The following is a 26,083-nucleotide window of genomic DNA, read 5'->3' on the forward strand; positions in this document are numbered from 1 at the left end:
TTTTTGTTCTGACCAATAAGCAGCCGACAATGACCAACTTTTTCATTATTATTTTTTGCTTTATGTTCCTTATCAAAGAAAGTTCAAGGTAATCTTCTGATGTTTAAACTATAGAACAATACGAGAAAAATGGAAGCTTAAATATAAGGTTGACGGTGTTCGGCAGAATTTATCCCCCAGTCGGTTATCTACCGAGCGACTACTAGACCCAGAGCCCCATTAATCTTGTCAAATCTGGCGCCAAGAACGCCGGATATGAAAGGGGGAGGCCGAGCTCTACATGTGAAGATTGCGAAGTGGATGACGTTCAAAAAAATCAGGGGTCGCGGACAGGGCCGCGGACAGGGCTCGAGATATGTATCGGTGTTAGACGAGGATCAAGTTGCAGTATATAATAGGTTGATATCGTCTACATGTACCTTTCCTCACATCTTCTTGATATCTAGAAGCATCTCTAGATTCATTCAAGCTTGCCGCTGGGTCGGTCTTTGTCATTCATTCAATACTCATTCGATTGTCCCTTAAGCCTTTGAAGGCTCTTCGTTCTTTCTCACAAGACGACTCAATCAAACAATTCCTCTCCTATTCTCATTTGAAAAATCAATCGCTATGTACTCCAAAATGTTGGGCTCAACAGCCCTCATTGGGCTCGCCCAAATCGCCTCGGCAGCTACCACAACTGGAGCCTACACCGACGCAAACACTGGCATCGAGTTTCAACAATACTCGGACACCTCGATAGGGTACAGCTTTGGTATTGCGGTTCCCCAGAGCCCAACAGCCGATTTCATCGGTCAATTGGTGGTTCCTCTCACTTCTGGTGCAGGTTGGGGTGCGCTCTCAATGGGCGCCGGCATGACTAACAAACTCCTCTTTGTTGCGTGGCCCAACGGCAAAGAGATTCAGTCAGGTTTCCGATATGCCACTGGTTACTCCAACCCCGATGTGTACACAAACTCAACAGTTGCGGCTCTGCCAATTGCCAATGGTACATTTATCAACAGCACACACTTGTCCTATACTTTCGTTTGCCAATCCTGTGTGATCGGAGGCTTGACAACTTTCAATGCTTCAAGTGAACTTGCCACTCTCGGTTATGCCGTATCAAGTTCCACTCCCACAACTCCATCTAGCTCGGGAAGTGCTTTGTCATACCATGATGTCGGTTCAAACATCTACAACCTCAACTTGACAGCTGCTAGATCTGCGCAATACTCTACATGGGCTTCATGGGCATCCGCTGCTCCATCTGGTGGGAACTCAACTAGTCCGGGAACTGGTAGTGGCTCAAACAGCACGGTCCCGGCTCCCACCACACTCAACTCTACTTACGATGTCATTGTTGTTGGTGGTGGTGCTTCTGGTATTATTGTTGCTGAGCGTATTGCTGAGAGTGGTGTCAGTGTCCTCCTCCTTGAGCGTGGTCCCGCCAACACAGTTGCCCTCGGCTCCACTCAAGGCCTCTCTTGGAACTCTACTCTTACTCCCTATGATGTGCCAGCTCTTGGCAGCAGTCTTGCGTCCATCTCAGGAACTAAGTTCTGTTCTGATACCGCATCTACTGCTGGCTGTCTTCTTGGAGGTTCGAGCTCCATCAATGGCCTCAACTTCATTCACCCCGCTGCTCATGACTTTGAGAAATGGCCAACTGGATGGGATTGGGATTCTGTCTCTGGCGCAGCTGACCGTCTCTACTCTCGTAACCCTGGTACCACCCAGCCTTCGGCTGATGGAAAACACTACGATGATTTGGCATACACTACCTGGTCAGCATATCTCGGACAACAAGGTTGGAGTGAGGTCGACTCTATTGAGAGCCCCAACGAGAAACATGCAGTCTTCTCTCGTCCTGCTTGGAGTATCTCCAACCATCTCCGAGCTGGTCCCGCTAGAACCTACATGCCGTTCGCCGAGAAGCTTGATAATTTTGAATTGAAGCTCGAATCTAGCGTCGTCCAGGTCTTGCGAAATGGAAGCACAATCACCGGTGTTTTGACTCAGGCTACAGATGGTTCTCGTCAAATTATCAATCTCAATGCCAAGGGTAAAGTCGTCCTTGCTTCAGGCGCTCTATCGACTCCCCGTATCCTCTGGAACTCTGGCATTGGTCGATCTGACGCGCTCAACATTGTTAAAACCGGCACATCTGGTGTCTCTCTGCCAGACTCGTCCGATTGGATTGACCTACCTGTCGGTCACAATTTGAAGGATCATGCTCAAGTCCCTTTGCAGTTTACTACTTCACCTGCCTTCAAAGCTTTTGATTTCAATGGACTCGCGACATCGCCAGTTGCCACCGACTTGGATTTGTACAAGCAAGGCTCTGGAACTATAACACAGGCAGCTCAGCGAATGCACTTGTGGACTTCAATCAATGGTACTGACGGTGTAGCTCGCTACCTCCAAGGCACCGTCAGCGCGATGGCCGATGATACTATCACCATCAAAGCCTTCCTTACTCATGGTACTACCAGTACTGGTGAGCTTGGAATCTCGGCATCTGGCAGTACCGTCCTTAACACCAAGCCATGGTTGCAAACAACTGAAGATATGGCTGTCTATTCGGAATTTATCCAGTTCTTCTTGAACATGGTGTCTAGCAATTCCTCAAATGCCGCAGGAAACAGCAGCACCACTCTCAGCTACAAGACTGCAGGAGCAACCCCTTCAAGCATTATTTCATCTTCTCTTGTCAGTGGTGATCACTGGGTTGGAACTGCTAAGATGGGCACAGATGACGGACGTACCGGCGGTACCGCTGTTGTCGACTTGAATACCAAGGTATACGGTACTGACAACCTTTTCATCGTTGACGCCTCCATTCACCCCGATCTACCAACTGGTAACACCCAGGCTATTATCATGGTTGTCGCTGAGCAGGCTGCTTCTAAGATCGCAGCTTACGACGTCGCCACCGGAGGTAGTACTACCAGCAGCCCTGCTATCCTCGCACCCAGTGCCACCGGTGCTGATTCAGCCGCCGACGCGGGTGATGATGAGAACTGTGAGGCTTGATAGGATGGATTCTCCTTTTTCTTTCTTTGTAAATAGTTTATCAACCTTTAGAATATAGACAACCAATGTACATTGCGCATACATACAAATTATACTCCTTGCTCTGTGAACATTCCGTAGAAGATATACGATCAGTAGAAAAGTGTATCATGTTGCCGTATCTATGATATGAGGAGCAAACATGATTTCTGTTTCAAGACGTAAAGGCTGCGTGTGTGATATGGCTAGGTAGCTGACAGATGCCAATGTCCATAGAGACGGCACGTCAACAAGCAGAATGATCCTCGTATATCATGGGTTTGATTCCGCGTTCATCGACACATTTGCCCGAGTATTGAAGAACCCATGGACAGTAAAGTCTCTCTGATGTAGCGCCGGTGTTGCGAGAATGGAGAACAGTTTGATCTCGGACCTCAAGTCATGATTACATATCAACGCACAATACAACTGTCAACAAAAGGCAATGTCTCATAGCAAACTGTGAATGAACAAGAATTCTAGCATAATCAGTTTAATTACATCGGGATTTTCGGAGATTTCAAAGTAAGAACTTTGATTACTTAATAAAGCATGACTCACACATGACCAGAGAGAGCAAACACCTCTTTGTTGCATGTCTACAAAATGAAAGATTTAAAATCTGGAACGAGGTCAAAATTTTAACAATTTAAAGTTTAATCCGACCGACCCTTTCAATTAATTGCAGCAACTCCGACATGTAGGTACGGTGCTTTTGAAATATTCGTCATAAATCAGCCACATAATATATTAATGACTTCAGAATTAATTAAGGATAATTCAGATTGCCTTTTACTTATCATCTATTTGAATTGATAATTGAAGCTAGTTAATTATATCACATTGTGATTTGAAGGGATTTTTGGTGTATCGAGGTCGTTGGTGATGGATGGGGTGAGTGGCTTGCAGACCTGTGGCTGGTGATGAATCTCGATCATCCATTTGGCCAAAAATGACAGCCTTCCTCAACTACCTTGCAATAAACATACAAGGGCTACAATGTAACACTTCAAACGTTTCACAACCAGGCGCAGCCAGATGAGATGGATGGGATCTCATCTACTATTTTGTTTCGAGTCAACAGGATACTGAATCTCTGAACCGATCCTTCGTGGGGCGATATTAATGTCCCGTGATATGGCGATATCAATGTCGTGATCGATCTGTAGTTAGAAGTCTGACCGCTTCCTCTGAAATCAAGACTCAAAGGAAACTTTATACTACTTTGTACGGAGCACCCGTTATCATTATCGGGATCTGAATTGATCACGCCTTAAACCTTCTCGATGGCGAGTGTCGTTAATACTAAACTCTAGGGAACGAAACGTCAGCGCATACGTTTCATTAATCAGGGGTATGGGGACTTGCGGCTCCAGTATAGGGAAAAATATCAATGCATCAAAGACATTTGATCAACGAATGACGAGTCGGATGAGTAGATTCATATGGAATAGCTATCGGTACTTGTTTTCTAGAAATGATGCGGCACTGCATTCCCCACACATGTGTTGATTCGATTCAACTCGATCGTCAGCTCCTGCCCCGAAATAAAGTATCCCATTGACCTTGTTCCTGGGAATGAAACTTCTGGAATAGCGGTGGAAAAGTTATTTCGAGAATTCCATGCTGAATTGAGTCAAAAGATCCCCGTGAAAGTGCAACGGTGAGCTCAAAGGAACTTCAATGTCAGGCTTTTGGTACGGGGTCGAGGGCTAGGTACCCACAGACTAGGTAGGTTGGTAAGTAGGTATCTACATGTTCATTACGTGCGATTGATTACAGTGCGTGCTTGGATTATGATATCAGACGAAGCAAGCGTATGTGGGGTTTGAAATGCCATTTGAAGTTTCAGGCTTACTCATTCTTTAATTTGTTGATTTCAAAGTGTGTAAACGCAAGATGGTGTGCTTGATGGGATCGATGGTGCCATGTCACTCGGGTTCGTTCTTATATAGGTAGATTCCTAAGTAGGATATTATTTTTCCATACCACTTCCAAATTATCACTATTCCCTGAATTTCTCAAATACACAGTAGTATTCATTTCTTGAACAAACATCTTAGCCGCATACTTCCCACGTTTAATACTGTCTTTCTCAAGATGGCTCCTTCATTAGAGGTTGGTCTTGAACAAACTCCTACTCCTCTTTCCACTAAAGTTACACCCACCACCAAACCGGCACTTTCTTATACACCAGGTTGCACTATAGTTGAAAAACACGAGACCTATGAGTATGAAGATCTCCGACCTTCTTTCCCAGATAAGAAGTGGCCGGCGTTGGAGGAAGTCCCATACATAGACAAAGGACTTTTGGGTTCAGATACCTTCAAAGACCTCTTGGCAACCGCTACTGATGTATTTGACTACGTTCCTAAGATTGGCACCGAAATTCACGGGGTTGATCTAGCCAACCTCACTGATGCTGCTAAAAACGATCTTGCTCGACTCATCTCCATCCGTGGGGTCGTCTTTTTCCGTAATCAAAAGAACTTTGATATCGAAGCACAACGCAAATTGGGTTCTTATTTCGGAACACTGCATAAGCATGCAACCACTTCTGTGCCTAAACGCGGAGATCTAGACGATATCCATGTCGTATACACGGACGAGAAATCGAAAGACCAAAGAGCACTTTTCACACCTACATTTCTCTGGCATTCAGACGTAACATACGAAATCCAACCACCCTCCTACACCTCACTGAAAGTCCTTACCGGACCACCTCGCGGCGGCGGCGGCGACACGCTATGGTCTTCCCAATACGCAGCCTATGATGCGCTTTCCGCGCCCATGCAAAATTATCTCGAATCCCTCACCGCGCTACACACCTCTCATCTCCAGGCCGAGGGCTCGCGAGCACTAGGCCGACCCGTTCGACGTGATCCCATCATCACTGAACACCCACTCATCCGCTCGCATCCTGTTACGGGCTGGAAATCACTTTTCTTCAACCCCGGGTTCGTGACCAAGATTGTCGGCATCCCTAAAGTTGAAAGCGATGTTATTCTCGCGTATCTAAATGAAATTGTGTCGACGACGCAGGAACTGCACGTGAGGTTCCAATGGGGAAAGGATGATGTGGCGTTTTGGGATAATAGAATTTCGAACCACACTGCTTCGTATGGATTTGCGCCACATAGGAGACATGCCGTTAGAGTGTGTTGCCATGGGGAGAAACCTGTTTTGGAGAAGGATGCAAGGAGCCAGGAAGAGGAGTTGGGGGAGAAGTATGGATTGCTGGTTGTGAATAAGGATGGGAGTGGCCAGAGCAATTATAATGATTAGGAATTAATGGATGGAGAACGTGTATATATATATATATATATATATATTTGCATTCCGCACGGAGTTTGGGAACTGGGATAGGAGGTCAGGAATGAGGAGTTCTTCTACAGCGGGGAGCGGCATATGCATGGTAGCTTGCTGCAATTTTAGCGTTGCCATTTAAATTATTTGATAGCGGATTAGAATTTATGCAAATACTCATTTACAAGAATAAACATAACCGTTTACTCAGATCGTTCCAAAATTTAATATTTGAAAATCGGGCAACGACTTTCAAATATCCTCCAAATGTAGACCACCATCATGAACTTGGACTTACTGACAGTGATTTACCAGTCACTTTACTGCGTGCGAACCTCTATTCTCACAAGTTTAACACATCAAATCCAATTCGAAGATAGTACATTAGATTTCATTTTTGGTATCTCCAATCAATTCATACTTTGCATTTCTCGTGCAAATGCCGACATGAATGCTACGCAGAAAAACGAGCACGTAGACCTCGCAACCCAAACTCCCAGACGCCACCTGAATCAATTTCTAATCTTTCTTGGAACAGATTCTGCAGCCTACCCAACTTTATATACACCCATCCCTCAATAAACACCTCCTCTCCCCCTCACGCTGGCACCATTAACACTGCCCCCAAACCCTGTCGGTGTTTCGGCCCTCCTATCCCTATCTCCAGGACCCGTGAAACTTCCAAGTTGCAACGCTTGAATACTTTCTCTACTCGCGCCAATCTTACCAGCCACCTGTAAAATACTCTGCTCAAATTCTACAAGTGCCAATCCCAACTCTTGGATCTGGTTTTCTTGTTGGTACGCTCTTCCATTTCTGCGCGCTAGTAAGGCTTGAGTTTGTTGCGCGGTGCTTTGTTCAAGGCTCCTCAGATGCGCTTCTAATTCAGTGAAATTGTTCTGGTACTTCTTGAGCGTCGCGTCTAGTTCATCGGCCGTAGCGGAGAAAAATGAGACCAAGTCTTGGGCATCAGTGTCATTGGCTGCACTATTGGGATTGTTCGTAGATTTATTAGCCCAGATGCCAGGGGTCTGATATTGAGTTGGCAATTTTTGATTATCAATTGCGCGGAAACTCAGAGTGGCATTGTCCGCGTCTTTCTTTATCAATTGACGAACTTGATCAATTTCAGTGGCGTCGCGTTCCATAGCTTCCTCCATGCCTAGTAGTTTCCTCCGGCAAAATTCGACGTCGTTGGGAATATGTTCAAGAAGCTTGCCATGTTGGGGCATGATGGCATCGCAGTCGTTTTTCATAGCTATTTGTGCTTGAATTACTTGGTCAAAGTGTTCGATTTGTTTTTGTACGGTTTCGTTAAGGTCGTTGAATCGTGTCGTGCCGCGCATTTGGCTAAGGTCAATTTGGACGCCGGGAACAAGTTGAGGCTGTTGGGATTGACCCATGAAACGACTACCCCCAAGCATATTGTTATTTGTTTGGCCTTGTGGTTGATTTTGAGCCGGTGCGCCGAAAAGAGAGGAGGTTTGCTGTGGTTGGGATTGAGTTTGAGTTTGAGTTTGTTGACTTGCGCCACTAAGCTAGTTAGTTGATATATCATTATTTTTTCTTCGCGAAGATCACTTACAAGAGACCTCCAGATGCTGCAGGTTTTGCTTGATTTAAATTTCCAAATAATCCACCTCCATTCTGCGCAGGTTGTGACGAGGCAGTACCACCAAATAATCCACCACCTGTATTTGCGCCAGTTGTCTGATTGTTGGATTGTGCTCCCCCAAGTCCACCACCTGTAACTCCTTGAGTCTGATTATTGTTAGTGGTCGCAGATCCGAATAGCCCGCCCGCTGCAGGAGCAGTCGTCGCGGCAGTCGTTGAACCAAATAATCCACCCCCAGTTGAAGCCGGTTGGGAAGTATTGGCGTTTCCGAACAATCCACCAGTCGCAGGTTGAGCAGGAGCGGCTCCGAACAATCCTCCAGTTGCCGGCGCAGATGTTGCCGCTGCGGGAGCTGAGCCAAATAACCCACCTGTAGAAGGAGCAGCTGAAGCCGTTGAACCAAATAGCCCACCAGATTGAGGAGCAGGTGTAGTTGCAGGTGCGCCGAAAAGACCTGTCGAAGGCTTCGCAGCCTGTGTACTTCCAAACATTCCTCCTGATGATGGCTGTGTCGTTCCTGATCCGCTACTGGATGAAATGTTAGAATCGCTCTTTCTTTGTTTCGCTCAATGTTCTTTCTCTCTCTATGAAATCTTTCACAATGAATTATTTTGATAGCTTTCCCTTTGCTCCACAAAAAGCTTGGGCAATGAGTTGGTTGACACGACAAAATAAATAAACCTTCGAATTGGGCAATTCAATTGAATAATTGACTTACAATAAAGAATTAGCAGAATTGGTATTAATACTTAATCCACCTGGACCAGAAAAAGATCTAGTTAAAGCCATATTGAAATAAATCTATCGTGGTGAATTTTCTTGGGGATAAGATTGAGATAAAATCATAGAATAATAAGAGAAAACTTGAATAATTTTCCAGGGCCATCTCGTCCTGAAACTTAAGCCTGAACGCGTCTAATATTCACTAAGACTAAGGCGGCCAGGCTGTTGTGTTACAGTACATGCCATACCTATTTACCGTAACCAGCTAGCTAAGTCGTATCGCGACAACTATCAATCCCAGAAGTTACAACACGGACTCTCAATACAGCTTCAATAATCAAAATGGATATCGATGAAGATGATGATTTTTATGCGCCCGAAGAGAGTGCGCCACTTTCTTTAAACCAAGTCGCTCCAAAAGAAGCTGCGCAGCCCGAAGTCAAAGACGAACAACAGGATGAAGATTTAGAGGAGGGCGAGGAGGAAGATGAGGACGAGGATAGTGACTCGGTATGATATGGTCACATCGAAGCTCTGCTTAGCTTTGCTGATATGGGTACAGGATATAGATATTATCACAGAAAAGAAAGATGGTGCTCCGCCGTCCACAAAGCCTCAGTATGTTTTGCGCCCAGCTCACAGTGCTCAGTATTGACGTGAGAATAGAGGCACAAAATATGATAAACTGCCCGGTAGTGATGTTCCAAGCCATACGAAATCCACGGCCGAAGCAGATGAGAAAACTCCCGCCGTGAAAGCAGAAAAAGTAAAGAAGGATTCCGAGACTCCAGCGATATCTGGTGCAGAATTACCTGGACTGGCGATATCAAAAATTGATGTAAATGCAAAGCCCATGTACGAGCCAGCCGGAAAACCAATCACACAAATCAATATCGATGAAGGTATTTAATCCTCTTTTACTTACCCCAAGATTGTTCATGTAATTAATTTCAATCCGTTTAGATCTCAACGAGAACGACAAACCTTGGAGAAGACCCGGTACCGACATATCTGATTACTTCAACTACGGTTTCGATGAATTTACCTGGGCCCTCTACGCCAACAAACAAGAATCATTGCGCTCAGAATTCGACCCCAATAAAATCGCACAGAATAATAAGAAAATGTTCGAGGATATGAACATGATGATGGCTATGGGTGGAATGCCGGGAATGCCAGCTGGAGGTGGTATGCCTGGGATGGAAGGAATGACACCAGAAATGATGCAGCAAATGCAACAGATGATGGCAGCGGGTGGAATGGATCCTAGCCAGATGGACCCCTCGATGTTTGGAGGCTCGAATTCGGCGGGAGGTGCGGGGGGATTTGGGGGAGGTCAATTTGGTGGTGGAGGGTTTGATCAAGGCATGATGGGTTCTGGAGGTGAAAATACTAATAGGGGAGGTTTTGGAAGAGGCAGAGGTAGAAGAGGAAGAGGAAATTGGTAAACATAATGATATACCTCAAAGGTCATATCTCTAAGTGTGGTGAGGCATCTTAGTCGAGCCGAAGTATACCCAGAAATTGTAAAACAGAATCAACTTTGAAAAGGGGCTTGAAAGTCAAGCTTCCCTCGAAGCGAACACGTGATGGCCAAGCGTGAACAGGTGTGTTTTTTGTAGGTCTTCTACCAGTACTTTATATGGCTTATGAGAATGATGCTTTCAGTATTATGGTATCATGATAGTGGACATGCAAGATTGCATGTCTAAAAGCTTTGTTTGCCATGGCATCAAGTAATGGAATGAAGATTTCACTTTGAGTCAATGTAATTGTAATCTGCACTCTATTGGTTCTCTTTACGGCCTGCGTCTGCTTTATTGGCGTTTGGATTCATTGTTTGTTTTGGGGTCTTCTATGTTGATAGTTGCTATAGTTGCTTCGCGTCTAATGGAGAAACAAGCACGACTTGTCGTGGTAAAGGAATGTTGTAGTATTGATGTTCCAAGTTTGTAATTTCGGTTCGCTGTTGTAACTTGTACTGCACAATGACCTTCATCATTATGACCATCTCCCACTTTGTAGACATGTAACAGTAGTATGGCGGGTTCGTATTTCGAAGTCAACGACGACGCTTCCATATATCGTTTGAACTTGATGAGCGAGCATAATTCCGGTATTGATGATAAACTTCTGTGTATTTGCGGAGATACAAGACTTCGGGTCTGTTGTGTAGGCTGTCTGCAAGTAGCAATGTACAAATCGCAAAAATCTGTAAAGCTGTTAGCATTGCTGCTACGTGGTTCAGTCACGAAATGGGAACGGAGCACGTACGCCTGTACCACCTCCAGCGCATTTCAATCAGAAGTGAGTGGCACAACCATTTTTAGTGTGCATTCATTTCTAGATGTAGTTTCAATTGCAAGGTATAACAAGCGCGCCGAGGCCGTCGTTTGCAATTGAAAGTCGAGACTTGCACCGTAGAGACCTACCATTGAGGTGCGTACTTTTCAAGGTGGAGTGGAGCAGAAGATAGCATTGAGCCCGAGTATTTGAGACATCCGAGTAGCTATTCTTCTTATTTTTCACAGTTTCTTTTGAAGTACTGCCAATTGTTGTGAAATACAACAGGATCTCCGCTGCCTTTGATGGCGACACTCCGCCGCAAGCGTGCACTTTTGCGGCAACCTCTTCCTCCCCAGCCTGCCTTATGCCTTGACTCTTCTTTTATGATTTTGTGTTATATGGATACATCGGCAGCAGATGGTATTGATTTCGTGGATCTGTTCTTGTAATTATTGGAGGTTGTAGTTGACTGAAAAAAGAAGCACCGATTAGCAGAATCCAGTCTGTCTCGTACGTCCCTCTTGACCAGCTCAGGACCACACTCACCAGGTTATTTATTGTACTCAAGGGTAGTTGATGATGTTAAACTGGAAGCGCTGAACCTTGCTAATCCCAAACATTTTTTGTGTTCAGGTTCTTGTAGTTGAAATAGTGTTGTGTTTAACAATTCTGAAAAGGACTTCCAGAACTCTTGAAGTCTGCGAAGCAAGCTAAAACCTTTTGCATGAGATTGATTGGTCATAACAATCAAAATAATGCATGAGTCAGTGTGTATAAGGCTGTATATATTAGATACGATACTTTTAATGGTTGTTATAAAGTTGTCATGGTTTACACCAATTGTAAGGAAAGTGGCTAATAAGCATGGTGGCAAACTTTTGGTCTATTGAGCAAGAATATTGTCTATGGAATAGAACTTAGTATATTATAATATTTGGACCTTTTTCTTGGGGTTCTACCAGAATTAGTTGCAAAATTTGAAAGATTTCCAAAATTTAAGATCAAGTGTTGATGGGATCCGGAAAAGTGTAGTTTTATATCATCATAATTCGACAAAGCAAAGAGACATCGAGTCAAATAAAAGTGATTTAGTGAACTTGGTAGGATCAATTGGATATATCAAGCCCCTAAAGTTACATTTCAAGGGCTAAAGAAGTTCTGGACAAATTGGTGATCTCAGAGATGAAGTCACTTTACAGGCTCAGGCTAGAGGTGGACAACAGGGTCTCAAGTATTACTTTGCTTGAGACAAAGGCACATGTACCCTCACGAGACGATCTTTCAAACTATCTCCATTGATTCAATACAATTTCTAAGTTTAACAAGAAGCTGTTATGCTTGAAAGGGCTAGTTACTGACCCAAAATTATCCTTATGAATCAAGTACAGAAGAATATAGCTTCAGAGTCTAATTGCAGCTTCCCCATACCTTCAGAAGCAAGTATATTAGTGTAAATAGACTACGTATATCCCATAAAGAGTCATTAGAAGTGAAATGATACATATAACCGTTCCAGAAGACCTATAATTAAATCGGGACTATGCACCGCAGCGTGACCTGTAGCCTGCTCTCTCAAAGAGGCTTAGAACTGAAGTAAGATCCCTGCAAACCTTGGGGCTAGGCTTCTCTCGTAGATTTGAGCAGCTTACTGCCAATTATATTCGCACAAATAGTTATTTTCTCGTGCTTCTTTCTAAAACACCAATAACAAAACCATCGAAATACCAAAAGCAATCGAAAATGGGCACAACAACCCTTGAAAGCATCAAAAAAGTAAGTTGCTTTGATCAATTTTCTACGTGTATTTCTTTCATAAGAAAATTACATCTATTTAACCATGATTTGGCGGCCCTACCTGCAAAATCAGTGTGAAAAGCATGGCGTTCGCACCAGTTGCGCAGCAGACACCGAGATGATATTCCATCAGGTACCTCAAGTAATCTCTCTTCGGCTTGGAATAGCTTTATAGTCATCTTTGATAGCAAGTGACTGACCTTAATCGATATAGGTACGCCTCTACTTTGCCAACAATCTACAATTCGTGAAAGACCAAACTGACCAGATTATTCTCGCCGCCGACAGATTTGAAAACAAAGTGAGTTCTAACCTCTGTGCCTCTTCTATCTTTAGACGCGAGATATTCCTACTGCATTAACAATATTTGTTTCTTACTAATAATATTTACAAACAGGTGAGCATCTTCCACGACTCCCAAGTTTACGCAAACACCACGTCCAGTAGTTGGCCTCGATCTTTCTCCAAATGTGTACGTCCATCCTTGCTCTTATCTTAGCAATTTCTACATTTCCCTTCCCTGTGGACCATAGTGGTATTGTCTACAAGATTCCAACAGCCGGCAGCATTTCGTGATCTAAATAATGCTTTTTCATACTGCCGACCTCGTTTACGAGGAGGATTAAGCACCGCAGTTCGGGCGTTCTTCCGTGTTAATTCACTTTATCATCCCTCTGATTGCTGTCAATGTAGCATGCCTCCGCCTTCGTTGAGTATTACTAATTTTTTGAACTCTCCGCAGTCTCTTCTCTTCAATTGGGACCATAAGCGGAACTTTGTAGTTCTACAACTAATCATTGTCTCCAGAAAGCACCAAAAAACATCAAAATCATAAAATAGCAACAAAAAGAGTAAGTGGGAACCTCCTTACAACCTTCATCGACCTATTTATGACAACAAAACGAATCCGTGCTAACTATATCCAGTGGTCTTTCGACCGGGGCAAGTCAATGCCATCTGATCAGGGTACGAAACACTTTCCATTATATTGCTTCTGCTCGTACAGATAAAATCATGATTCCTATCTTCGTTCACGGCGAGCACAACTCTTGTCAGAATGCCTGATGAATCAATAAACAAAATCGCTTGATAAGTTAGGGCCAACAAGCGTTGTAAACTACGTACAGGAAAAGAAACTGCTGTCAGGTAGACTCTAGTATAACCAGACCAGCTTACATTTAGTGTGCATCTGGCTTCGAGTCGAAGCCAAGTATTACACCCTGGAGCTTTCATCAAGGTAGCGGGGACTTAATTTCTACATGCTACCTTGAGAGTTCCCGCTTCCATGTGCACGTATTATATCCACCTGTTTGCCCGGATCAATAACATGATTGATACACAGGTATTGTTGAGTATTGGTGAATCCGAAGGAGTTTGGAATTGTCTCTAACAGTCTCCTTCTTCATCTAGTATCTATTTAAGCTCCCTTCTCAATCAACGGAAAATTCCAACAAAAAGCTTTAGTGGATAGTTGAAACTTCATGCCTCCAAAATGGCACGGGCTACGGCCTCCATAAAGGTATGACCAGCAACAGCAGACTCTTTCTTCGCAAAGCCATATCTTCGGTGCATCTCTCCCTTTTCGTCGTTTTCCTTCAAATTTGTCGCTGTCACTGGAGCTTGTCCGACGTCGGAACTTCCGAGCTTCATTACTACTTCACAACAATGAAGTAGTAGATGACTTGTCCTTGGTCTATATGGACTTCTGTATTATATAAAGGAGTGACAACAAGTCTGTTGTCCGTTGAACTTTGATGATAGCAATTATTGGTAGCTGGGGTCTCTCCCTATCCATATTGCTGACTTCACTTGAAGTTATCACGCTATCTTTCCTTGTTAGTATTGGTGATCATCTCGGCTGCTATAGAGGGGAATATGCGTTGTCAATTAGCTCTTAGTGGTGTTATTTATGCTTGCTGCATGTGATAAATCATGGTAATGTCAGCCGCCAGTATTTGCCGCTTGAGAGTGTTAACACATGAAGCCATACCAAGTGAACCTCTGTTTCATCTGCCAATATGTCTGTTACAACTTGTGTTTGAAAGCTCAACACAAGACCAGATAGCCGCAAGTGAAGAAGGGAATTGCAGATGAAGCCGGCCTGGTATATACCCAACTATTTATCACTTCTACCAAGATATGTTGAATGAGGATGAAATCAAGACGGTCCTTCTATCATCAATTTTCCATGGTTCATCCAGTTTTTTACAGGAGACTTCTGAACATTCTATAATATCTTGCCATAATTTATGAATGAAACCACGTGTTGCTATCAGGTATGACCAAGACTCTAAAGGGACTGATCGATAGACACTTGTGTACTATGTGATCATTACCTTCATTCTCAAGCAAGTGCACTCACCATTTAACTCCGGACTCTCTGAGTTTCTTGTATAAAGCGACAATACATGTACCCTAGGCGATTGCTACAATACAAGAAGACACTTACATACACGCATTCGTTCTTGAGATACAAGCGTACCGAAGATACTGGTATGTACTGTATCGCCTGATGACTGCAAAGGTTCATTCACGTGGGCCCACTATTCTATTCGAAGAAACTGTGGAAAGGGGTTCAGACGAGAATTCAATACAATACAATCATTGTATCCCAGGGCAACAGGCCACTCTTTTCTGATTCAAATCACTACCAGCTTCCATTTCTCCCATTGTGACTGGCTCGTACATATCACCTAATATCTCATTACCTCGGTTTTCGTACGGGTTATCTTCTGAGCTTTGAAGTCCCTTAATCAACCAATACGGCTCCTCGCTTGGTTCATTCCCCTCTTAAAATCAGCCTCCATTCACGGTTTGAATTCACTTAAATATATTTCTTGATCACATTGACTTGGTACCCACTTTATTTGGTTTCTGTTCTCGACTCCGCTTCCTTTCCCTTTTTTTAAAAACATCAACTACCCCGCCTGATCCTACATTCATCCTACATTCGAGCCCCAACTTCCTGATATTCTACAGCCTCTTTCCTTCAATCTCACATACAATTCAATACAAGCAAAAACAATCAATACAAATTACAGCAAAAGCAATACAAGTTCCACCAGCTATTTTCTTGTTCGTTGCTTCTTTACTTGCTATTCTCTTTCTTGTCTACTTATCATACTACACCACCATACTTTCTTTAAAATAATCAACACGAGTTGTCGTATCCAGACGACTTATTTTCACACTCTTTGATCTGCAGATACTCAATACCAATTCCAGTTTCGCACACCAGCGTGTGGTTAGTACAATATTTCATTCATTCATACATATTCTTTTACGTTGAGATATTTACTTTTGCCTTTTGTACTTTCCAACGCAAGAAAAATTCACCTTCAAAAATATTGACTAACTTTCATATTCATTTCCAGAAGATGGACCAAGACGACAATGGTTCCGAGTACGGTACCAGCGGGTACCATGAGGAGCACCTTCGACCGATGTCGTCAGCTCCTCGGGGTCCCCCTGGTCCGTACCGGGCCATTTACTCAGACCTGAACGACATGCAGGACACAAAGCGTCGTCGAATCGATGAACGCATAGAGGCAGCCTATGAGGAGGGACGCTTGAGCGGTGCTCCTGTTGACCCTGCCGACCAGCGAGAGTTCATTAAGGACTTGTTCGAGGCGTTCAACTCCGTCGAAACAGAGGGCGATGACGCCATCATTGATAAGCCGACCAAACACGGCAGGTTGTCTCAAGCAGCCACTAAGTTCAAGGAAAATAGGTATCCAGCCTATGCGATCGAAGAAATCTGCTGGGAGATTTTCGTAAGTAGACCTGCTACCCTTTCCTCTTGCTCATTTCAAAATGCTAATGGAAAAAATCACAGGACAAGGCTAGAATTGTACAGATGGATGTAAAACTCTTAGAAGCATTTCACGAGTCAAAGTTTGAGGGACCAATGATCCATACTTCATTTGGTCAACGTTGGACAGCTATTTGTGGCGCCTGCACTGTAAGTATGCATCCAATGCTCCAAAAGAATGTATTCTAATCTATTTCGTAGCGTTCAAAAGCCTTGTGTAAAATGTTGTTGGACGCTCCATACCTCGATCGTTTCGTTAGTCATCCACAGGGGGAGCTGAAAGTAAAGAATTTTATCCTTTCCTATCTTTGTACTATTACTAACATACGAATTTTAGATGAAGCTCAACAACAAAAAAATCAACGCTCAGCGCGACGCACAGAATGAAATCGGTCGTCAATTCTTGAGCAAAGGCGTCGGACCCGAAGCGGCCGCTACAGCTTTAGCCAAATTACTTCCTGAAGAGGCACAGCCATATGACAGATATGCCCGCTTCGGTCCTCAGCAAACTTCTGGTGGTAATCTAGCTGGTCCAAAGACTCCAATAGCTCCAATGCGCATTCAGCCTGCTCGATCAGCTGTCACCAACTCAACCAAGCGCAAGAATATTTCAGAGTCTGAGGACGAAGATGAGTCCGAGGAGGACGATTACATTGACTCAGCAGTCAGATCCAACGCCAAACCAACTCTTCGAGGTCGCCGGGCGACTCTCAAGACCCCTACACGATCCAACACGAGCAACTCTGTCATGAGCAAGACTCCACAAACCAAAAAGACCAAGGGGCAACCGACTAACACACGCTCACGTCTCGTCAATACCAAAACTCCTATCAAATCACAGGAAGTAGAGGAAGCCGAAGCTGAAGATGATTACAAGAAGACTATTTGTCGACTCCTCGGTCTTGACCCTAAGAATGCCAAGGTCATGGCTTATAGCCTTGAAGATCTCAGATGGTATGCGAGAGCATACAATGTCGACTACATGGAGACTGAATGGTCACATCCACAATGGCCTGATTACAAGGGTCTTGGACATGTCTTTAAGGACAAGAATGACAACCGTGTGGACCACTTTTCTATCATCATCAAGTCATTGATGCCGCTTGCTAAGCTGCGCGGAGATTACGTAGACGGAAAATTGATGCCACATAGAAATAGGACCTTCAAGCCCAAGTCACAAGAAGATCGCATGGCGCTTGGTTCTGCTATGAATGCTGTGCGTTTTCACGCTGGATATCCTGCTCCTGTCAGTATTGAGTCTCATGGCACCCCACAAATGATTGCAGATAACAACAATTTCAAGCCTCAAGCACGTCAGCCCCCCGTTGAATATCAACAAGTTGATCATGGTTACTATCAACGTTCAAGTGCATATGATCATTGTTATCCATACAGCCATAATCGTTATCAGCATGCCAGTCATCTACCTCACTTAGCTGCTTCCACCAGTAGGGGCTTTAATGATGGCTCTTTTCAACAAGGACATATGGGTAATCGACAACCATTCGCTCACCACCCGGGCTACAACTTCAACACTTTTGGTTCTAATCCTCAAGGCGGTACCATGTTCAATGATGGTCCTGGATTTCCTGGTCCAACCCAAACTGGCTATGCCACCTCTTTCAGAGGTCCGACTCCTAGCTACAACCCTAGTCACACTGTCCCAAGCAGTCCTTACACCACTCCTCAGCTTGGTCATAATGGTGGCCTTGTCTCACAAAGTCCACATTTGCCCACTCTCAACACTCAACATAGCGATGGAACATACCCAGACCCGGAGGACTGCTCTAATCAACAAAGCTCGCAATAGATTCAAGGTTCAGTTTTCAGTCATCGACCGGTTTTTAGCTGGAATTTGCTCTGTTGATTCATCAGCCTTTTGATTCCTCCAATTGTACTCTGGATTCTCACTGTCTATCATAGACAGTAACTTATTCAGATGGCTTCTTTTTAGTGCTGGTTTGCACTACTCCCAACGCTTTCCTTTGATTTCTTGCTTTTCATCTTCCGATTTACTGGCTGCATTTCACTTCGACTCGATATTATCAAAGCGTTCAACGTATAAGGGGTCATTGTGCATACAACAAAAGCGCCATACATACACTTATTTTCGCTAGTCCTGCTTCTTGCAGGTCATAATTGCGGTAACTTGACTCTATGGGCTCAGATATTGACCTGATTGACACCATACATGCATTTCCATTATTACTCTCTACCTCGACTCATGCAATACTCACTGATGTCTGTATCATATGAGCTCCAGTAGCGAGTATTTTACTTCTCGCAAAAGAGATATCATTCGTCTGTATTATGCCACCCACTCTACCGTCTTGCATGATTTCATTTGGCATTTGGACTTACTGAGTCCAGTGTCAAACAATCCATTGACGTCTCTTCCAACGCTTTTTTTCTTATTTCCAGATGCAAATCGAAAGGATACACTGCAGCATAAATACATTCAGCATCACTCATAAAGCGGAGTTTTCGAAAAACGATACCCAGAGCAATTTACAACATTTCACATTCGCATAGCATTCACGTCATTTACGTCACTTTTTCCTGGTACTGGCATGGTTCTACAATGACGGGCATTACATTGCAAGGTGTTGGCGGTCTTATCTCAATTTCTTCTAGGATATAAGGCATAGCGATGGAGTTGGGAAAGATACCCTTGAAAGCGTTCTTTATGGTTCTTCAGCGGAATTTTTCAGTTTTCTTTTTAGTTATCATGGCTTTTCATTCATGAGACATTGCATTCGTGCCCTTTCTCCGTATTTAGTTTTCTTTCTTTGGATCGTTGTTCCAATTGCTTGCAATGGACGACTTTTCTGTATTCTAGCTTTACTTTCTTTTGTCTGCAACCCTTTGAGGGCTTCAATCCTTAATGAGACTATGGAGTCTTACCATTTTGATGTGCACACTTGGAATCGTGATATTTGAATTGATGAAGGTGACTCTGAAGAATTGAATGGTGTTAATTGACTTGAATATTCATAGTGACTTGCCAAAGCATCTCATAAATGCAGTGAAGTTAAGCGTATCGAGTTGAATGAATGATGACTACCTCTGATCTATTCATTATATCTCTTCACTTCACGGTGCTCGTTTAGACGAGCCGATATTTCTTGGAACCCTAATGAATACTGCAGTACTGCTCTCACGTCATTTCCTTAAAATGAACGGGATTCGATTCATGCAGGAGAAACCACACGACCGATCACTGATCCCTTGTCTGTGCAATTCTTTTACACATGGTAGTTCCATGCTTAAGTAGTTTCAATATAGTGGATTATACAGGGCTAACTGGAAAGGTATCTTAACTCTATACTGTTCCATCAAAAGTCTATCGACTTTGTACGATCTATCGTGAAGCATCTTTATGCAAGTCTAAGTATCTCCCTTCTAGTTTACCAAGATCCCATACCTTTCGTAGGGAAAGTTCTCTAAGGTCTCCAAGTAATCACCCCATCCATCTCCCACAGTACCAACAACACCATCTTCTTTCAAGTTTCCTCCTTCTCCCGTCGATCCTGCAAGAACTTCTCCTTCTCTCCCTACAAACTCATTCTTTAACTCCGGGTGCGGACACCACACCACTCTCATTCCTGCTCTCCTCCCGCTTTCTACGCCTGGCACAGAGTCCTCAAATACTAGACATTCTTCCGCTCTCACGGGCTCCTCTCCTTCTTCTAAACTCTGATTTATAGTGTCCAATGCTAGTCGATAAATGTCTGGAGCAGGTTTGCCACGTCCAGGCCCAATTCGTGGATCATCACCTAGAACTTTTCGATGTGGAGGAAAAACTTCGAAAAGTGTTACATGATTCATAGTTTTGGCATCGTACATCTCCTTATGACTACTCGTTGCTAGGGCAATATGTAGCTTCCTTTCCTTCTCTCCTTCCTTTGCTTTTGACCTCGCATGCTTTAGCTCTTCTAAGAGTTTTGTTACACCGGGTAACGGCATGCAGGTTTTAAATAATTCTCGCTTGAGGGATTCTTGTTCTTCGATGTATTGTTCACGGGAAATTGGGAGGTTGGCCCAGCCAAAGAAAATTTCGCTGGCAGAAGCTGCGGGTCGGCCTTGTAATTGTGCTTTTATGGACCAGGGAAGTGGTGGTCTGTTATATTTCTCGAGGAGGGTGTTGGTAACAATAGAGTACTTGTCTTCGGAATCGAGAAGGAGTCCGTCCATGTCGAAGAGACATGCTCGGATCGAGGGAAAGCTGGTATGATGTTAGCTGGAGTTTTGCAATTTGAGGGATTCAATTGAGTGAGAAATAAGATTTCGGTGTAGAAACCTACTCTGTTCGAGGTGCCATATTTGCGGTATTATACTATAGCTCTGATGTCAATAGAGTCTAAAGCTGGCGTGAGTGAAGTGTGGGGGTTAAGATGTTGGCGGGGTAAATATCACACGCGGTCAGTGCGGCCGATGCGGTATCATTTCCGTTCATACATGCTCCACGCCAGCAGACCTTACAGAATACAGCCCAAAATCATTCATTCACCATGACGACACGTACCGAAAAGTTTCAGCGCAAACCTCGCGATGCTGATGACGAACCAGCGGAGGCTGAGGAAATCCTAAGATTCTCTCCAGAAGAAGAAGCTGTGCGTATTTCACACCATTTTGCGATGCGCAACTGCATTCTATTTACTTATTGCTAATGACGTAAATGATAGTCACTCCTCGCCGAATCTAACTCTTTAAAAACTGCCGCCAACACTCTATTTTCACAGAAATTATACAAAGAAGCTATCGATACTTATGAAAGCGCGTTATCAACGTGTCCGAAATATCTAGAATATGAGAGAGCGGTATTGAAGAGTAATGTGGCGGCTTGTCATTTGAAATTAGAGGCATGGAAGGAAGCTGCCAAAGCAAGTTCGGAAGCTTTAGATGGGCTCGAGAGATTGCAGAAAGACGAGGCGACGGAGACTAAAAAGGATGAGGATGAAGAAGCAGGAAAAGAGGAGGTGAAAGAACAGGAAGAAGCAGACGAGGAAATCATTAGTGAGGGGGCTGCAAAAGCGGAGGATACCAGAGGAAAGAATATTGATGATGCGAAAGAGAGTCGAGCAAAGGACATTGAGAGAATAAGAGCAAAAGCTTTGATGAGAAGGGCGAGGGCTAGGAGTGAACAGGATGGATGGTCTACTTTAGCTGGCGCCGTGGAAGGTACAGTCGTTCCTCTCTTTCCTTCATTGGCAATGTCATGTCTCATGGTGGTGCTCGGAGTCTCAGTCTAACACATCACACCCCGCAATCTAGATTACAAACTCCTTTCAACCTTTACCAACCTCTCCGCCATCGACCGCAAAACAGTTGAGACACAACTTCGTGTTCTACCACCCAAAAGTAAAGCAGCCCAAGACAGAGAAATGGGCGAGATGATGGGGAAATTAAAGCAGGTTAGTTTGATTGATTCTTGTAAGTCTTATTTTTTTCGTTCATAAAAGCTTACAATTGGGAATGTGTTCTTATAGTTCGGAAATGGAATACTGAAGCCATTTGGATTATCCACCGATAATTTCCAGATGGTCAAAGATGAGAAGACTGGTGGGTATAGCATGAATTTTAATCAAGGAGGGGATTCATGATTACGAATATTTGGCCGGCACTCAGATTCGAGGCTTTGTGGCTCTAAGACAGGACCAGAGATCACACCTTAATGTCTATTAATCTCGAGAGTAAGTATGTTTTGGTGCATATTTGGCCATTTTTGAGGCGTGTATTCTACATTCTTACACTTCTAAGCAGCCGGTACGTACTAGGATACTAGAATCTAATTATGGCTTTGCTATACCGCACCTTCACCTATCACAACGAATCCTACCGGGCGTGCTTTGTGCACCCATTCGATCACAAGAACATGATCTGTTTCACAAGGTCTACACCATTCTTATCTTCGTGCTTCATATATTGATCTCACATGATACCATTTGTTAAGTCCACGATGATACTTGTATAGACGAATTCATACCCCATTGTATACTTAACACTCTTACCCGAGATTTCCCCCCACGAATCGATCCCCCCACATGTTCTTAGTCCTCTCCTTTTATTCGCTTATGTCGATTGCGACCTCCATCCTGGCCATTTTAAAGTCAATATCCCGTACGAAATATGGCCTCGAATAAGGTCAAACCAACCAACTCACTAATCAATACTGCCCTATAATTTCTCCACGATCTCTTACTTTTCTACTTCTTCTCTTCTTCTTTTGTAAGCTACCGACTGATCGAAAATGCGGCGAGTCTCAAATACACTTCCCTTGTACAAGGTTGGAGGGAAGGAGTCTTAGACACGTTTGTCTTACTGTACCATCGTACTGTATTACACAGGTTGCTCATTATTCCATGAAAGGAGAGCTCATTTTTGACTTGACCCTCGTATTCTTCGTTGATACTTGGAACTCTTTCCAGTTCTAAACTACTCCCGAGACCGAGACATATACCTTTCCGCTTCGCGCTACACTTTGCACGACCTTTCCCCACTTACGAAGTGAAGAGTCGAGCCGTCGCGATAAGCTTAGGTTTGCCAATTACAAGGGGCACGGCGTCGGGACATATATCTACTGCATATGCATGCACCGCTGTTTATGCACATCACTTCTCTCTCCTATCGAAACATCGCTTGCAAAAAAGCCTGCAGCAAACCAAGTTCACTCGTGGAAACAAAAATCATCAACTATATATTTGGCCAGGGGCCGAAGCGTTCTCGATGAATTATACAATCTTTAAAATCTTTCTCTATCCTTGCTTATTCATAGGCCTTATTTGTCTATCTTTATTCATGGGATAACGTAATTTTACGACTTCATTCCACATCACTGTATCCCAGCTTCAATCAAATACTTCTATGAATCTACACTCTTTTCACGATCACAAGATCTAGATTTAGATCTATTCTCCACGCATCATTTTCCCAAATCCAACTCTAAATCAACAAACTCACCCAATCCATCGAAACCAAAAGAACTGAAACCATCCTAATTCCCACGACGTCATAATTCTTCCTCCTTCTTCCAAACGAAACCCCTGACAGCCCCACTGCTACCCCCCAGATCATCACATGAAAAAGATCTGTGCGTTTTTTTATTTAAATAGGATGCTAACTGACTATCGAATTCCTCAAATCCCATTGCTGAAGTTTTTCATCTGCGGTCTACGGTTTTCTCGATTGTACGAGTACATATATCTAAAGTTACATATTCACATATAGAGCTACGAAAAAGAAGAAGAGAGAGGAAGATTCATAGGCAAAATGTCCAACTTCCAACTCCTCACAAAACCAACTCCCTTGAGTGGAGAGGCTCACCGCAAATCTCCTTCTCTTTCTTTTACGCCCTCTCTGGCGCCCTCTTCCTCGACTTCAAAATCTACATCTAAATCTAAATCAACATCTTCATCTCCATCCTCCTCCTCATCTTCAGCCCTCCGTCCCACCTTCCGTCCCCTCTACAAAACCCTCTCACTGTCCTACCGATATCCCTCCTCGACCAGCAATCCCTCTTCTACAAACGGTACTCCCAATACATCCACTACTTTTACTATCCTCCTCTCGATCTACAAATATATCGATCTTTTAGCTCGTCGTCTAGCGTTTGAATTCGCATTGTTTATGTTAGGAGGCGGGTTTAATCTCATGCTTTTGCTATTGTGGCCTGGGTGGATACCGGTTTTGGGGGTGGTGGGGGGCGTGTGGTGGGTTTGGGGCTGAAGGGTTGGGGAGGGTGGAAAGCGGAAATGGGAATTTTGGTATTGAGATACAAGGGAACGAAGAAATCGAAAAGGGGGAATCAATGCGAATGGGAAAAAGAGGAAGATTCGGCAGGAAACTTTGGACAAATGGGGTAAGAACTCGCGCTGAAGTTATTATGTTATTTTGAAAGCTAATTCTTTGTTTCTATCCAGGTTTCATATTCCTTTCTGTCTAAAGGCTTCCTGTCTATCCATGCATGTATTCTTCAATTTGTTCATCCAAAGCGCTCCGGGTTCCGCTACAATTATACAAGTTCGATAGACCTCCGCACTTCCAATTTATACCACCGGGACACACAGAGCATGCCCTCAAGAAAAGAAAAAGGCGTTTCCGCCAGCATCCCTCTTAACTTCGGTCTGGTAGTCCTTCTCAGGGTTAAATTCTTGCCATACACTCGCTGGATAGATATGTTTATTCCTCTCATACCATCTGCGATCCACTACCTTTGTGAAAGTTGGATCATCGCCAAATCCCTCTAAATCTTCGACTTTCGTTGTGGGGGTTTTGGTGCCACTGGAAGCAGAAGGACGTGAAAGTGGGTTGTAGGATTCTGGAATAGGGGAATCGGTGTCGAGAGGGGTTATCGAGGCGCTAGGAGGCGGTGAAGAACTATGAGGGAAGAGGACTTGGTTATTGGGTCCAAGGGTATGGTTTATGATGAAGTAGTAGAAATCGTAGTGCTAGAAACCAATATAGTGAGCATTATATCCAATACGTATCCGAAAATTCAAAGCAAAGGCAAGACAACTTACATGAGGAATAATCAAACCCCCTCTAACCAACATCAAATCATCTACACCGACTCTCGCCCACTCTCTATTGCTGTTCGCCTTCTCTCCAACCCCTAGCTCGGCTCCAACTTTCCTACTCCTGTCCAAGAAAACCCAAATAAAATCTCCTTTTTTCACCCTCGCTACTCCACCCGGTATATTTGTCCCATCATAAAAGACAAACGGAATCGCAATCTCAGTTCCCTTGACCGCTTCTTGAATTGCCAGAAACTCTTTCCGTAACGATTCTCGCGTTTGCGCTTCCTTCAACAATGCAGACTTAGTCAGCGTTTTGGGGACGAACGAAACACTAGAATTGACGCCTATTTTCTTCTTCTTTGGAATATCTGGAGTTGCGGATCGTGAAGGTTCAGACTCGGTATTTTCTCCTCCTTCTTCGTCATCGACTCCGAATGATAATTTGGGTGTTCCTGCTTTCTTTTTCTTTTTCTTCAGGGGACCAGATTGATGATCGGTGGGTGTGGAGGCACTGTACTAATGCTATTAGTCCTATTCGCAATACTCAAAGCATGCGATTCATCTCGCGCTTCTGACATTCCCTCTCCCTTGAACCCAAGCGCAAAAGAAATCGAAACAAACTCACCCGTCGCCCACAGGTGTACTAGCTCCACTCCTTCCACTTCCAATCTCGTGCGCATCCCTCTCCTTCATCTCTACCGCCTCCGCTCTGCGTTTGCGAAAATCAGACAGCTTGACCAATCCCACGGTTTGCGTACTGAGAACATCTTCAACGGTTTTTGATTGCGATGTAAAGCGCGACTGTGGGTTTGGCGTTGTGGTGCGCGATGGAGGATCGGAGGGTGGATTGGACGACATGTTTTGGGGGATGTAAATTATATTGTGAGGGAAGAATCTGAGACGGTCTGGATCTTGAGAAAATGCTACCTAGGTCGGGGCCGGGGTACCTAGATGGCCCCAGGGTGACTCGAGATGTGGCTATGATATTTGTGGCTGTGC

The 26,083-nt window shown here is 44.0% G+C and overlaps 10 protein-coding genes across 10 annotated transcripts; 7 read left to right on the forward strand and 3 right to left on the reverse strand.

The window, feature by feature from the left end:
- Positions 1-621: 621 nt before the first annotated feature.
- On the forward strand, positions 622-3,015 carry EAE97_004879 (uncharacterized protein; the record flags this gene model as incomplete). Its single annotated transcript, XM_038875391.1, has 1 exon — positions 622-3,015. One exon carries the CDS (start codon positions 622-624, stop codon positions 3,013-3,015), a length of 2,394 nt encoding a protein of 797 aa, XP_038733748.1.
- Positions 3,016-5,133: 2,118 nt separating this feature from the next.
- On the forward strand, positions 5,134-6,318 carry EAE97_004880 (uncharacterized protein; the record flags this gene model as incomplete). Its single annotated transcript, XM_038875392.1, has 1 exon — positions 5,134-6,318. The coding sequence occupies one exon, from the start codon at positions 5,134-5,136 to the stop codon at positions 6,316-6,318; it is 1,185 nt and encodes a 394-aa protein (XP_038733749.1).
- A 391-nt stretch (positions 6,319-6,709) lies between these two features.
- EAE97_004881 (uncharacterized protein) lies at positions 6,710-8,764 on the reverse strand. Its single transcript, XM_038875393.1, has 3 exons — positions 8,673-8,764; positions 7,925-8,482; positions 6,710-7,872 (listed from the first exon to the last, which is right to left on the reverse strand). Exons 1-3 carry the CDS (start codon positions 8,741-8,743, stop codon positions 6,915-6,917), a joined length of 1,587 nt encoding a protein of 528 aa, XP_038733750.1. The 5' UTR covers positions 8,744-8,764; the 3' UTR covers positions 6,710-6,914.
- Positions 8,765-9,019: 255 nt separating this feature from the next.
- Positions 9,020-10,125, forward strand: EAE97_004882 (uncharacterized protein; the record flags this gene model as incomplete). The annotated part of the gene is made up of 4 exons (XM_038875394.1): positions 9,020-9,187; positions 9,240-9,295; positions 9,344-9,579; positions 9,641-10,125. 4 exons carry the CDS (start codon positions 9,020-9,022, stop codon positions 10,123-10,125), a joined length of 945 nt encoding a protein of 314 aa, XP_038733751.1.
- A 6,009-nt stretch (positions 10,126-16,134) lies between these two features.
- On the forward strand, positions 16,135-18,378 carry EAE97_004883 (uncharacterized protein; the record flags this gene model as incomplete). Its single annotated transcript, XM_038875395.1, has 4 exons — positions 16,135-16,530; positions 16,593-16,718; positions 16,770-16,850; positions 16,906-18,378. The coding sequence occupies 4 exons, from the start codon at positions 16,135-16,137 to the stop codon at positions 18,376-18,378; spliced, it is 2,076 nt and encodes a 691-aa protein (XP_038733752.1).
- A 1,592-nt stretch (positions 18,379-19,970) lies between these two features.
- EAE97_004884 (uncharacterized protein) lies at positions 19,971-20,889 on the reverse strand (the record flags this gene model as incomplete). Its single annotated transcript, XM_038875396.1, has 2 exons — positions 19,971-20,793; positions 20,873-20,889. The coding sequence occupies 2 exons, from the start codon at positions 20,887-20,889 to the stop codon at positions 19,971-19,973; spliced, it is 840 nt and encodes a 279-aa protein (XP_038733753.1).
- A 190-nt stretch (positions 20,890-21,079) lies between these two features.
- EAE97_004885 (uncharacterized protein) lies at positions 21,080-22,171 on the forward strand (the record flags this gene model as incomplete). The annotated part of the gene is made up of 4 exons (XM_038875397.1): positions 21,080-21,181; positions 21,254-21,749; positions 21,843-21,982; positions 22,058-22,171. 4 exons carry the CDS (start codon positions 21,080-21,082, stop codon positions 22,169-22,171), a joined length of 852 nt encoding a protein of 283 aa, XP_038733754.1.
- Positions 22,172-23,837: 1,666 nt separating this feature from the next.
- EAE97_004886 (uncharacterized protein) lies at positions 23,838-24,293 on the forward strand (the record flags this gene model as incomplete). Its single annotated transcript, XM_038875398.1, has 1 exon — positions 23,838-24,293. The coding sequence occupies one exon, from the start codon at positions 23,838-23,840 to the stop codon at positions 24,291-24,293; it is 456 nt and encodes a 151-aa protein (XP_038733755.1).
- A 26-nt stretch (positions 24,294-24,319) lies between these two features.
- On the forward strand, positions 24,320-24,596 carry EAE97_004887 (uncharacterized protein; the record flags this gene model as incomplete). The annotated part of the gene is made up of 2 exons (XM_038875399.1): positions 24,320-24,426; positions 24,488-24,596. 2 exons carry the CDS (start codon positions 24,320-24,322, stop codon positions 24,594-24,596), a joined length of 216 nt encoding a protein of 71 aa, XP_038733756.1.
- A 47-nt stretch (positions 24,597-24,643) lies between these two features.
- Positions 24,644-25,942, reverse strand: EAE97_004888 (uncharacterized protein; the record flags this gene model as incomplete). The annotated part of the gene is made up of 3 exons (XM_038875400.1): positions 24,644-25,015; positions 25,088-25,595; positions 25,710-25,942. 3 exons carry the CDS (start codon positions 25,940-25,942, stop codon positions 24,644-24,646), a joined length of 1,113 nt encoding a protein of 370 aa, XP_038733757.1.
- Between the last annotated feature and the right edge of the window lie 141 nt (positions 25,943-26,083).

The sequence above is a fragment of the Botrytis byssoidea genome, assembly GCF_014898295.1.
Source record: "Botrytis byssoidea strain MUCL 94 chromosome Unknown BBYS_008, whole genome shotgun sequence".
NCBI classification, from domain to species: Eukaryota; Fungi; Ascomycota; class Leotiomycetes; order Helotiales; family Sclerotiniaceae; genus Botrytis; species Botrytis byssoidea.

Bases quoted from the DNA above. Each gene is read 5' to 3' on its own strand.
- EAE97_004881 (XM_038875393.1), bottom strand. From the start codon at position 8,743: ATGGCTTTAACTAGATCTTTTTCTGGTCCAGGTGGATTAAGTATTAAT. The intron at 8,483-8,672 runs GTAAGTCAATTA...CATTTCATCCAG, and splicing joins AATTCTGCTAATTCTTTATT to TAGCGGATCAGGAACGACAC. The intron at 7,873-7,924 runs GTAAGTGATCTT...TAACTAGCTTAG, and splicing joins GCAGCATCTGGAGGTCTCTT to TGGCGCAAGTCAACAAACTC.